General features: G+C 39.5%; 1 protein-coding gene across 1 annotated transcript in view; it reads right to left on the reverse strand.

Annotated features, from left to right (window-relative positions):
• LOC127423120 (1-phosphatidylinositol 4,5-bisphosphate phosphodiesterase epsilon-1-like) overlaps positions 1–14,764 on the reverse strand; it is a 171,673-nt gene that overhangs the window by 143,571 nt on the left and 13,338 nt on the right. The window contains exon 3 of the mRNA XM_051667192.1: positions 13,042–14,447. Within this exon, the coding sequence (XP_051523152.1) occupies positions 13,042–14,202 (1,161 nt within the window). The 5' untranslated portion in view covers positions 14,203–14,447. The remainder of the gene's footprint in view (positions 1–13,041; positions 14,448–14,764) is intronic.

Raw genomic sequence — 14,764 nt, forward strand, 5'->3', positions numbered from 1 at the left:
GCAACATCTCATCACTGACCCTCAACACTGGAGCCCCGCAGGGCTGTGTTCTCAGCCCACTACTGTATTCTCTGTACACACATGACTGTGTGGCAACACATAGCTCCAATGCCATCATTAAGTTTGCTGATGACACGACGGTGGTAGGTCTGATCACTGACAATGATGAAACAGCCTACAGAGAGGAGGTGCACACTCTGACACACTGGTGTCAGGAGCACAACCTCTCCCTCAACGTCAGTAAGACAAAGAGCTTGTGGTGGACTTCAGAAGAAAAGACAGAGAACACAGTCCCATCACCATCAATGGAGCACCAGTGGAGAGAGTCAGCAGCTTCAAGTTCCTGGGTGTCCACATCACTGAGGAACTCACATGGTCCGTCCACACTGAAATCGTTGTGAAGAATGCTCACCAGCGCCTCTTCTTCCTGAGACGGCTGAGGAAGTGTGGAATGAACCGCCACATCCTCACACGGTTCTACACCTGCACTGTAGAGAGCATCCTGACTGGCTGCATCTCCGCCTGGTACGGCAATAGCACCACCCACAACCGCAAAGCACTGCAAAGGGTGGTGCGAACTGCCAGACACATCATCGGAGGTGAGCTTCCCTCCCTCCAGGAAATATATACAAGGCGGTGTGTGAAAAAAACTCGGAGGATCATCAGAGACTCCAGCCACCCGAGCCATGGGCTGTTCTCACTGCTACCATCAGGTAGGCCGTATCGCAGCATCAGGACCCGCACCAGCTGACTCCATGATAGCTTCTTTCCCCAAGCAATCAGACTTCTGAACTCTTGATCTCCCACGATCAAATACATCAGCACTGCACTTTATTACCCTTACTCTTATATCTCACACCGGACTGTCATAAATTATATTATTATTATATTATATTCTCTCTTAACAACTGACTATCAACCGACAGCCTGAATGTCAATACAGTACAATACTCTGCCGTGCAAAGGCAAAAGGCCGTAAGTCTTTGGTCGAAAATGAGTTAGATATTTTTGAGACTTTCAAGACCTCCTTTATCATGTGGATAATTATCTTGATTCAATTCCGTTATTTTTTCGAGAAAATAATGGGTTGTCTTAACAGTAACTTCCAAAAGCCCAAGAGAAACCAAGGCAGAACTCCGTAACTCCAATTACCGCTCTTTGACTTTGTTTTGGAACGCTCAAATTGAGTTAGAGTACTCTGCCTTTGTTTAGCCGTGCGTCAAAATGAAGTTACTGTGCCAGCATGGAGTTACTATACTCTGCCTTTGTTTTTACATTAAAGTTTACCACGTTTAAATTACGGTGTAGCCTGTGTACTGTCATACATCTGTCATTGAAGCAATCTGACACACACGATACCTGAATAAAAGTGTAGTAAACAAATATTGCTGAGTGTTTTTCTATAGCGTTTAAGGGAAAATGATGGTTGAGATGGCTTTGAAATGCCGACATAAAGGTCCAGGTAAGAAAGTGTGTAACACAAAAGATGCATTAGACAAACTAATTAGATAGATAGATCGCAATCTACTTCATTTAGCTAGCTAGCAGCCTATAGCATAAATAGGCTACTCGGCTATCCAATGAATAGGCTACCAAACTGCTCCATATAACAAAGCACTGTAAACAAGCAAAGACTGGATAACTTGCCAGCAATAAGTAATCGTAAATATTCTCAAAGTTTTTTTTTTTTTCATAATGCAGATTATTCAGTCAGTGCTAGCCTGTCAGTGACAGCTGTCAACATCAGTGTCAGTGAGTCTGGGTCTGCCCACTAGTTGCACGAGTGTGGACTCGAATGCCATGACAGCGTAGCATGTAGCATGATCACACATAAAATCAGTAGTAACAGTCGCAATTAAATCTGTCCTACCTTTTCTGGTAACCTGATAAAATCCATGGCAATGAACGTCATCGCAGATGTTTAATCCACAACAATCCACAAGCATTCTGATTTCTGAGCATTATTCCTACTTGCTGGCGTTCACATCAATCCACAAATCGATCTTTTAGGCTAGACTACTTTCATTCAATTCGATGTAAAAGCACTTAGGCTAATTTATGTCTTGTATCCTTTTATGTTAGTGAACACTGCAATAAATAAATTGGTTTCAAAACGGTATCCAACCACATAACTTTTTGTCTGGATGTCAGTTACGGTCAGATTCAGAAAAACAATAAATATAGACACATACTCCATATTATAGCCTTTGAGATTGGCCAGTCCAGTCCACCAGTCAGAGAGCTGTGCATGGGAGCATGGTAGCTAAATTTAACCCTTGATTAACCAGCTGTGGCACTAACTTGTAGGCCTGTGGCTGTATTTATTCTCTCTTATTCCAATCCATGCATTTTAAATTTGTACATGATGTTATATCTTTGCATTTCATTATTAATTAAATTATGTTTACTCATTAGAAATATGCTTATCTTGTATATATTCATATAATTAAGTGTCACCTATCTGCAGTCAACCTGTTAGTTTTGCTGCACACCAATTGAAGATATTCTTTACCGCTATGGAGGTATGTGTCATGTCTAATGTATTAAAAATGCCATCAGAATACAACCAAAGCACAGGATAGCAATAAGTGCATGGCTATAAGTAATTGTAAATCATCCAAAATAAATGCCATGATCACTAGATTTTATACAGGTGTTACTATAATGATTTTGTAAATAGTGATCAGCAACAAAATATTGATAATGTGGAAGTTACTGCCTTTTGCCTTGGTGTGAATTCTCACTTTTTGCAGACAATACAAAGGAGAGTACAGTAACTTCAAAATAGGGGTCAAAAGTAAAGTTTGAGCTCAAGATTTTTTTATGTAGATAAATTTCATTACCAAAACATCTAATTGCCAGATTTTCAGTGTCCTACCTGTAATAAATTTGGCTGGACAACTAAAAAAACTTTCAAGTCATTTTTCTCAGTTCCACACTCTAGCGAGTTAAGGTCTTTTGCCTTTGTAGGGCAGTACTGTACATTCTATATATATACTATATATACTTTTTTATATATTTTTTTTATTTTTTTTTATTGAATAACGTGTATCCATATAGTGCGTATTGTATACTGTACGTTATTATTTGTATATTGTTGAGTGTAATTATGTGTATATCAGATGTTTAAATTGTGCTGTGTTAATTTGATGTTTATTGTAAATTGGTATATGTCTCATCACTGTCACGACTGCTATGTTGATTGGAACTGCACCCAAGAATTTCACACACCATTGCACTTGTGTATATGGCTGTGTGACAATAAAGTGATTTGATTTGATTTGAAGTACATGTACTTAATATGGGTTAAGGTTAGTACATAGTAATTACTATAGTTGTAATTATATAGTACATTTTATATTTATGCATTTGGCAGATGCTTTTATCCAAAGTGACTTTCAGTGCACTTATTACAGGGACAATCCTCCCAGAGCGGCCTGGAGTTAAGCGCCTTGCTCAAGGACGCAATGGTGGTGTCTGTGAGGATTGAACCGGAAACCTTCCGCTTACTGGTTCTGTGCCCACTATGCCACCACCACCACTTTAACTATAGTATGTAAATGTAGAACAGTACTGTAAAATAAAGTGCTACCAAAAACTGGCCCCATTCACTTCCATTGTAAGTGCCTCACTGCAACCTTGATTTTTGTTTTAAAGAGATAAGTTGAAATTACTTTTTGTAGTAATCAACATTATGCCACAAATGCTGTTGATTGAGCTTAACTTGGAACCAGGAATATTCCTTTAAATGTAAGCACACTGCAGACCATACTGTTACCTTCTAACATTTTTTTCCTCAGTTTCTCTCGGGGTCACTGACAGAACTCTTATGAGTGCAGTCATTAGTCTTTACTTCTTTGGCCCTTTACTTCTCTGGCCCTGCTGTGCAGCCTATCAGGTGCTAATAAGCAAATCACAAGGCAGTTCTCTCCTCCACACAGTGTTTATCTTCCTGTGGTATGGCAGGCAACAGCTATTAGGCTCATTTCCTTTAATACTACAAAGGGCTGTAGGACAAATTCCATTTTCAACACTTTCTCTCTTTTGATAAACCCTCCACTGACCCAACACAGACGCATATCATATTTTTAAAAGTTACACAAAAAGAAGTTTAGCAGTAATATCTCGAGTGCTCTTTTGCACACAATGGGGCTCCATCCTATGACGTTTGTTATCCGTTCTGTTCACGTACATGCACACTCCTCAAAAACATGTAAGAATGCCGGTTATGCGTTAATAAGCTGTGTTCTCCAGGAGAAACTCAGGCTCATTTCATGACACTTTCTGAAAAAAAAAAAAAAAAAAAAAAAAACCTGGAATGAACCATTTTCTTAAGTGTATGTAAACATGGTCACTACTTCCAATACTAATGTTGTATCAAAAGTATCGATCTTCAGATAAAAATATTGATATTGTAATTATCGAAATATCCAAAAAGTATCGGTATCAGCGATACTGGCCTCGATAGTATTTGGTATAGGATAAAAACAAGAATAAGTGGTATTGAACATCCCTAATGAGCAGTTCAGAGATTCTTTGAATATCTTATTTTGTGCTCCATGGAAGAAAGTAAAACAGATTTGGAATGACATGAAGGAAAGTTAATTTCATTTTGAGATGAACTATCCTTTCAAGTGGAAAAAAAAAATGTTTTTGTCTGAACATCACATGGATGTTGTATAAATCACAGACAGCACTGTTGTTAATGTCCCCTCCTCGCAATCTCATCTGTGGTGTCCAATGAGACAACAAAACCCAGCGCCGAAGTCTGGGGGAGGTCAAGAGTTTCAACTCTGCTCTTCCTCCCTACAGCTGTTGTAATTACAATACAGACTGTTAGCAGATGCCTTTTGGATGCCTTGTAAGGGTTTGCCTTTAAAACACACTGCTGAGTGGGAAGCTGTTTTCTCTGAGTGTCAGCATCTGAGGGGATGTGCAAACACCAGTAAAAGCTTAAGAGCACATTAGAAGAAGCATCTTTAATTAGGAGTCAATTTGTCATTTCATTTAAAGTCCAGACGGACAGGTAAATATGCCATGAGATACTTTATGAATTGCGTGCTTGCCGTCTGTTGACCAGAGTTATTATATTGCAGTATAGTAAATGAAAAACTAAAAACTAACATATAAAATCAATAAAGAAATGTCACCACCCTCATGCATTACATGAAGGCGGATTAGTTCAATCTGTGTGGGAAAACACATCCAAGCACAGCATTTGGGTCACGCCCAGACCACAAAAATTATGGGAGCATCTCCGCTGAAAGACAGTGACTGGATCTAAAACCTTCAGATGATAGCTCATATTTCTGTCTCTGTGAGTTACAGAACACTACATAAAAAAATAAAATAAAATAAAAAATAAAAAGGCAACACACAAGACAAGTGTGTGTGAAATGCAGACTGCACAAATAATCTATTATAAACAAGAGGCTAAATTTGAAGGTAATTGAGTAAATGTTATGTAATTGAGCCTTTTTTGAGAAAAAACACTCAATATGAGAAAAAAGACCACATTTTTATGAAGTAACTGATCCTTCACTAAGCTCCACCCCACTTGGTTACCGTTGTTCACACAGACATTGACAAAAGACGTTTTAATTATAGACTTGTTTCCTACATAAGCCTATCGATTCACTTCAGAAGACATTCAAAGATTGACTGGAGTCGTATGGATTACTTTTTTGCTGCCTAAATATAACTTTTGGACTGTCAAAGTGCTGGCACCCATGCACATCCATTATAAGGACCTGACAGAGCTCTATCTTCTTCTAAATTCTTCATTTGTGTTCTGCTGAAGAAAGACAGTCATACACATCTGGGATGGCATCAGGGTAAGTGAATAATGAGAGAATTTTCATTTTTGGGTGAACTATTCCTTTAAATTACACAGTAATTTGATTGAAAACTGTGGAGACAGATCAGAATCGAAGCAAACGATTATCAGTCACTTAAAAAAAAGAGAAAACAAAAATGTATTTGATGGTGATTACACACCTGATAACATAAGTGCAAGTGAACAGAACTGCTCATAACATCTCATAACACACTCACTATGATGCTGTGAACTCTATTTACTATCGCCTTTATTAAGACCTCAATCAATACATGAATCAATTAACATTAAGTTATTAGCTTTAATTTACCTTAGAGCAAATGTAGGTATCCTTGCTGATGTTATACATGTTCATTTGGGAATGAAAGCTAACACAGTTTAATCCATAGCATGCTCTTCTTGAGATGTATTAGAAAACAATTAAAATGTAGAAGATGTTTGGACCACTCAACATGTTTGGCAGACATGGGACAATGGTAATTAGTACACAGATTCAGAATTTATAATATATAATTTTGAATGCTGTCAGTCGATTACATTTTTTAATCACGATTAATCGCAGGTTTTGAAAATGTTGACATTTTATACTATACATACATCTCATCCTCCACAATATTAATCTGCTGGTAGACAGTGGCTATCCACTTTCTTACATCAATCATGAAGCTGCATTCATGATTCACATCAGAGCGTCAGCGACACTTTGAACTCCACATGGGGTCAAAAAACATCACGGAAGCGCTGTTGTGTGTGTGTGTGAAGAGATTCTTTTATTTACTGAGATAACGACATAAGCGACTCTATCAAAGGAAAGGAGAGAGTGTAACAGCCGCGTTATGCTATTTTATGCTAAGCTTGTAGGCTCACCTTGGAGTAAGGGCTCTGGTGTGTGTGTGTGTGTGTGTGTGTGTGTGTGTGTGTGTCAGTGTAATGACTCCAGGCAGACAAATGACAAAGGTTCTGCCCTGTTTATGTTGTATTAACAGTAAATGTGTTAATTGCGATTAAGAAAAATCTAGAGAAAGCGGTTTCTTTTTTGCCATTTTTGACCTAATATTGACCTTAAGACATGCCAGTCTATTGCATACTGTGGCAACTCAAAAACAAACAAAAAGACAATGTTAAGCTTCATTAAACGAACCAAATAGCTTTCAACTGTGTTTGATATAATGGCAAGTGATTTTCTAGTACCAAATTAGCAATTTAGCATGATTACTCAAGGATAAGGTGTTGGAGTGATGGCTGCTAGAAATGGGGCCTGTCAAGATTTGATCAAAAATTACTTTTTTCTGACTATACTTTGTGATCAGTTGAATTCCACTTTGGTTAAATTACCAATTTCCTTCAGAAACAGCAAAATCTGTACCTCCGACTGGGCCAGTAATAGCCAATCATCGAGATAGTTCAAAATGAGCAAGCCACTCAGTTTCAGAGGGGTGAGTACCGCATCGATGCACTTCGTGATCGTGCGAGGAGCCAGGGACAATCCAAAAGGGCAGGACTTTGAATTGATAAAAGGTTCCCTCGAACGCGAATCTCAAAAACACCCTGTGATGTGGTACAATTTGAACATAAAAGTACGTGTCTTTCTGATCTGTCAACGCAAACCAATCACGTGGGCATACGTGCAACAAAATCAGTTTCCGAGTAATCATTTTGAACGGGCGCTTTGCATGTGCGCAATTCAAATGTCTCAAGATCTAAAATTTGCCGAAGCCCACCGTCTTTCTTTGGGACAAGAAAATAACGGCTGTAAAATCCTTTGTGGGCTTGACAATCTGGAACAAACTCTATCGCATTCTTTGCGAGAAGATTGTGTATTTCTGCTCGTAACACCAGCATGCCTTCAGACGGAACCGTGGAAAACAGAACACCATCGAAAAGGGGCAGCTGGCGTGCAAATTGGATTGTACAACCATGTTCGATCGTTTTTAGCACCCAGTCGGAAAGGGCCGTAAGGGCTCGCCACGTGTCCGCATAACGGGACAGAGGCTGATTTGGTTTGTTCACTGTATAATGATATAATGCGCAACGAGCACTGGACTCTTTTTTGCATTCTTTATTTGAATGTGAGACACAGAAGCAATATTTTGAATAACAATATTCCTTTCCCGACAAACAGCAGTGGGGAAAAGGGGACCAGCATTGTCTCTCTCCAATCGAGCCTTCTTTGGGTCAGGTCTGGAAGGAACAGCGAGCTCTGAATTCCACTTCATAGGGTAGATGGAGGCCCACTGGATCAAGACCCTGTCATGGCCAGCCAAATCTCCAGACCTGAGCCTCATTGAAAACCTCTGGAATGTGATCAAGAGGAAGATAGATGGCCACAAGCCATCAAACAAAGCCGAGCAGCTTGAATTTTTACGCCAGGAGTTGCATAAAGTCGCCTAACAGCAATGTGAAAGATTGGTAGAGACCATGCCAAGATGCATGAAAGCTGTGATTGAAAATCAGGGTTATTCCACCAAATATTGATTTCTGATCTCTTCAAGTTAAAACTTAAGTATTGTGTTGTTTAAAATTAATATTAACTTGTTTTATTTGCATTATTCGAGGTCTGAAAACACTGCAACTTTGTCATTTTGACCAGTTGTCATTTTCTTCAAATAAATGCTCTAAATGACAATATCTTTATTTGGAATTTGGGAGAAATGTTATCAGTACTTTATAGAATAAAACAAAAATGTTCATTTTACTCAAACACATACCTATAAATAGTAAATCCATAGAAACTGATAATTTTGCAGTGGTCTAATTTTTTTTCCAAAGCTGCATATTATATATATATATATATATATATATACACACACACAATATAGAAATAGCAATAAAGGATACTCAGGCCGAAGCACTGCATGGAGTAGGTGTGTCACCGAAGCGAGGACTTGTTCACCAACTAAGCGTCAATGGCAAGGTGTAGAAAGTCCGCCAGAACACTGCAGGGGCGCGGAGAGTTTTCTAAGCTTGCGAAGATTTTGTCCACTGGCTCGTGTATTTAGATGGCGATGAATGTAGAGGGCTTCTTAGACAAGAGTGGAATCGCTGTCTTGAAGAAGAAAATTCTGAGGAATACTGTTTGTGCGCCAGCTTTTATAACAGACAGCGTCATGTCTAAAAGGGCGGGGCTTAAACACAATAGCCAATCTTAGAAGTGCCATTATTGTAGTAGGGTTTCAACTAGGTCATGTAGAAGGACACTCCCCTTAACGTAAGCTTACTGACACAATGTCAAGTGAACTGAATTGTAAGGGAACAAAAGGGCGTGCTCCATGTAACCAGCATAAGCTCTCAGGGATGTGTATGCACCTTCTATAATATACTTCAGTTCTTAAGAGACTCCTGATGCAACAGTATTGAATCAACAGAACAGAGGCAGGTTCATTCTTTACATCCACTCTTTTAACCCTTCCTTATTCCAACAATGAAACAGAACTGGGGTACTCGCAGCAAGAATACACCCAGCATAAAACAAAGCCCAAATAACAAATTAGTGGAAAGGCAGACAAATGTGAAGACCAAAATGTTTGGTCTCGAGTGTAGCAATGACTACTCTTCCTAGCAATATATTTATATATACATACATAGAGTCAGCCACTGAATAGACTCATTTCTCACCCATAAGGAATGAATGAAAAGGTGAAGTAGGCATCAGTTTAGTGCCTCAAAGGGGCAATAACATCTTTATGTCTTAAACTAGTCCCGCAAGAACCACTGTACACTCTGAAACAGAGAGTTCCACTGTCCAAGCCAGCAGTAGAAAACTCAAAAAAGTGCTGGAACGACTCTTAACACAACAAGCAGTGCTTTTACAAGAGCACTAGTAAAATGTCTGTTTTGGCTCAGTGACATAATACAGGGCTCCAGGCTTAAGAAATGATTTAGGAGTAACTGGCTCCTAAACTGAAACATTATGGAGCCAAATGACTGTTTTTAGTCACCAAATCACAGATTTGCTCCATTTAGATTGCTGTTCAGAAACAAGTTAGAAAGCTGAAGAAAAGGAAGACAGCTGATAACCCATTTATCAGAGGTTTAATAAACAGTATATATACACCAATCAGCCACAACATTAAAACCACCTGCCTAATATTGTGTAGGTGTCCCTCATACCGCCAAAACAGCACCAACCAACATCTCAGAGAAGCATTCTGAGAAGATATTCTTCTCACTACAAATGTACAGTGCGGTTATCTGAGTTACTGTAAACTTTGTCAGTTCAAACCAGTCTGGCCATTCTCTGTTGACCTCTCTCACCAACAAGGCATTTCCGTCCACAGAACTGCCGCTCACTGGATGTTTTTTTTATTTTTGACACCTTTCGGAGTAAATTCTAGAGACCGTTGTGCGTGAAAATCCCAGAAGATCAGCAGTTACAGAAATACTGATGATTACTGGTGTCAGACGGGCTGGTTTGAGTATTTATGCAACTGCTGATCTCCTGGGATTTTCACACTCAACAGTCTCTAGAATTTACTCAGAATGGTGACAAAAACAAACATCCAGTGAGCGGCAGTTCTGTGGACTGAAATGCCTTTTTGATGAGAGAGGTCAACAGAGAATGGCCAGACTGGTTTGAACTGACAAAGTATACAGTAACTCAGATAACCGCACTGTACATTTGTAGTGAGAAGAATATCATCTCAGAATGCTACTCTGAGATGCAGGTTGGCGCTGCTTTGGCGGCATGATGGGACCTACACAATATTAGGCAGGTGGTTTTAATGATGTGGCTGATCAATGTATGTTGAGAAGATAAGTTTGCATTCCCTTTTGTCTCATAAATGTTCACACCCCTTTCACAATTTATACAAATATAAGAGATAAAAGATTTTTTTTCTTTAGTACTGCTCTTCAGAATCTACAATACAGATAATTACATAAAGTATAGTATGCATATAGTAGTGTGTTGTCTTCTTGAGCATCAATGAATGTTTGCACCTTATGTAATAGTTGTGTACAAGTCCCTCAATTGTCCTAAGTGTCAAAAGCTATATGTGTGTATGTATGTGTGTGTGTGTATATATATATATATATATATATATATATATATATATATATATATATATGTATATATATATTTTGTTTTAAAATATTGCCTTAGTCTTTCTTTACAGTTACCGGATGGCCCAGACACAGAGACTACAAGAGTGCAAATTGAATGAAATCCCAGATGCAGTTTATTGTGGTACTCCAATCACAATCAATAATTACCAGAAGAAAATAAAGTGGTACACAATACGGGACTTTTAATTATAAAGAAGCCCAAAATACACATGGGACTCTTATTTTGAAATGTCTGTGCTCCAAGTTGTGAGCTCACTGACGGCTGATTCGCTGAGAAAGTGAATCTGATTCAAACTGCTAACCTGAACTCCTGAGTTCACACCCTCAGTTCTTTTTGGGTGATTCATGAAAAAGACCCGGTTCAATAGTCATTTGTTCACGACTCTCTCGCGCTGGGTTTGTTGTTGTGTGCGGTGCAGCGAGCTCATCATCACAACAGAACAGGTGAAAAGCGTCGCAAGACACACTGGTGCATGCTCTAAAGATGTATTCAGTAACTCACAAGATGATATCTGACGAAACCGCATATGAACGCACACAACCCGACTGTCACCAGTGACGACTAGATTTTAAATAATTGTCACAATCAATTAGTCTGGAGCTCTGTAATAAGCTCCATAATAGATCTGCTGAAAGTTCTGTTGAAACAGACAGCATCCTCTACTAAATCATCTGTCAGAACAACCACAAGCTTAACTGTACCAGGTAAATTTGAGGGTTGACCTTTTTTTTTTTTCCATTTGTCAAGCAGACTTGAACCATTTAAATTACCATTGAAATTTACCAAATTACCATTTAAAAACTGCATTACTCTGGTCTACTCTTTAAATTTCGCATTGAAGCACTGTTTATATGGTTGGCTCCTGTCCAAGAAATAGCTTTTTTTTTTTCTCTAATTTGTTTGTCACTTTGGATAAAAGCATCTGCTGAATGAATACACTCACTTAGCACTTTATCAGGAACACTATGGTCCTAACAAAGTGCCCAAAATGGTCTTCTGCTGTTGTAGCCCATCCGCCTCAAAGTTTGACGAGTTGTGCATTCTGAGATGCTATTCTGCTCACAACAACTGTACAGTGTGGTTATCTGAGTTACCGTAGCCTTTCTGTCAGCTCAAACTAGTCTGGCCATTCTCCGTTGACCTCACTCATCAACAAGGCGTTTCCGTCCGCAGAACTGCCGCTCACTGGATGTTTTTTGTTTTTGGCACCATTGACTAAACTCTAGAGACTGTTGTGCATGAAAAAAAGCGTGAAAAGGAGATCAGCAGTTACAGGAATACACAAACCAGCCCGTCTGGCACCAACAATCATGCCACGGTCAAAATTACGGAGATCAAATTTTTTCCCCATTCTGATGGTTGATGTGAACATTAACTGAAGCTGCTAATTTGCGTGTATTTGCGTGATTTTATGCACTGCACTGCTACCACACGATTGGCTGATTAGATAATCGCATAAATAAGTAGGTGTACAGATGTTCCTAATAAAGTGCTCAGTGAGTGTATATGGATATGGAAATGGAAATCACACCTTGTATTAAAGGATTTCATGGCATAGTTTAAGTCATTCTCATAAAGTAATTTTGTGTCAGTCAATCATTTTGCACATTTACAGAGCAGTAAAACTGTTTTAGTAACTACTTTCAATTTTAGAAAACTGTTTCCATTTTAGTTAAGGACAAGACTCATGTACAACAATCAAAACGCCATAAACTTTAACATAAAATAAAAACCTATCCCAGACAATGAGCTTTTCTTTCAACTCTAAGTAGGAAATGAGACACGAAAGAAATGTTAGAAGTTGCACAGTAAAACAACATGTTTACATTTTCTGAAGAAATTTTTTTTAAAGTAAAACACAAATTAAGACTCAGCACCCAATAATCAAGATAAGAATGCCGGGATCATGTGTAATTATTTTTTCACTATTCAATGATAAAATAAACACTTGAAAAATTTCAGTCTCAGGCTTATTTCAAAACATAAGCCAAATCAAAAACATTCTGCACAGAAACTGTGGCACCAACTGTGAGAGCGGCACATTCATCGGTCTTGAACAAAACACTTGAATAACCACTGACTCATAAAAGGAAGCATTCACACCATGCAGAGCTTTAGTGAGAAGATAAAATGACCTTACCTCTGCAAATCTGATCCCTGGGTAGGTGAGAAGCGCCCTGGAAACTTGCAGCTGGATGGCCTGAAGCGCTCTGCTGTATCCTCTGGCCTTGTGTGTGCGCCTCTCACCGAGGTGGCATGTTTTCCCACAAGCAGTCTCCCAGACTCTCTCAGAGATGTGACCGGAAGGTAGAGTCTTCATTATGGCTCTAGTGCCTGTGCATACAGTCTTCTTGATCTTCTGGTTGTTCTTGAGGTACCTCCTGACTAGGAGAGTAGAGCGCTCCTTGTTACGTACAAACTCGCTGTCGGATACGGTACCATCACTGTCACTACAGTCCTGACTTGCGGAAATCCTGAAAGGTGAAGACCTCTTTAAGCACCTGTCCAGAGAGCACTTGGGTTTGGTTTTCCTGTTAAGCCTTTCCAGACTGTCGAAGCCATTTGTAAGGCACAGTGCGCACCTAAGATCCATCCTGTCGTGCATCTGGATATCAACGGCAGAACCACAGCCATTGGTGCATTGGGGCCTTTGTGGAGAAGATACTGGCAGGCTGCTTCTCCTCAAATCCAGCCCACAGGGTTGCAGGCTCTCTTCCATTTTCTGGCCCATAACAAGTTCCATCTGGCACAGAACACCATCTGAGCCACTCAATGTTGGCTGCTCTCCAGTGAGGCAAGTCACGTCAGAAGAAAACTCCACTGTTTTCCTCATGGCTTTCCTCTGCTGGGGCATCATTCCCCAGCATCTAGCAGAGAAGCTATTCTCCTGGCAGCCTTCTTCGCTTTCCTCTGGATCACAAAACCCACAGAGCTGGCAAACATACAATCCTTCAGTCCTGTGTCTTGCAGAACCGCAGTGGCAGCTTTTGGACCTGTAGGTCTCTTCCAAGCAATCCAAACTCTTAGACCTAATGTCCAAAGACTTCCATGTTCTGCGATTTATGCCCGGTGAGTTTTCCTGGTCCCTCTCCAAAGGACTAAATAGGTCATGGAGTTGAGTCTGATGGGATTCTCTCTCAGGCAAGCCATAGTTCACAGATATGAGATTATCTCCATCATTTGCCAAAGAATTTGAAGTCTTTTTACTAAGACCCTTCACTCCGAGCACAGCAGGAGCCCTGTCAGAGGCCATGGCGCTAATGAGGCCAATATGCGCTTGTCTCTCTACACGAAGCCTCATATCACCAGACACCTGATGACAGATCCTGCTTTTCAACTTACACCGAGGCAATTTGGAAGTAGATGGGGACAAGCTTCTTGCAAACTACAACTAGAGATGATGGCCTTTGGAACGGAGAGAATATCACAACAGATCTGAAGTGGGAGCTTGAGAAGCCCTCCTGCAGAAAGTGACGGCTGTGTCTTCTCAAGAGTTGCCCCTCCCTATGGTAACCTCTTCCCCCAAGACCTCTGGGGCTCAGAATGCTGGACGAGAGGGGAAGAAACAAGGAAAATAAATGTCAAACAACTACTCTTACCACACCACATTTTAAAGAGATACACTTATATTTAAGAGACATTCTATTAAAGCAAGTCTAAATATCTTATATGTTGCTTCTCAAGTAAATGTATCTTAAGGATTTTTAGACAATTTTAAATGGAAAACAAGACAAAAACACTAGATAACAATAGGATTTTTTGCAGTGAATTTCTTTACTTAATTAAACTTAATAAAAAGTTTTTTCCCTTTAATTCAGTGAATGTCATTTAGAGGTATTTTTAAAAGATGATGTTGTCCTCTT

Source organism: Myxocyprinus asiaticus, chromosome 32 (assembly GCF_019703515.2).
Source record: "Myxocyprinus asiaticus isolate MX2 ecotype Aquarium Trade chromosome 32, UBuf_Myxa_2, whole genome shotgun sequence".
Classification (NCBI taxonomy): domain Eukaryota; kingdom Metazoa; phylum Chordata; class Actinopteri; order Cypriniformes; family Catostomidae; genus Myxocyprinus; species Myxocyprinus asiaticus.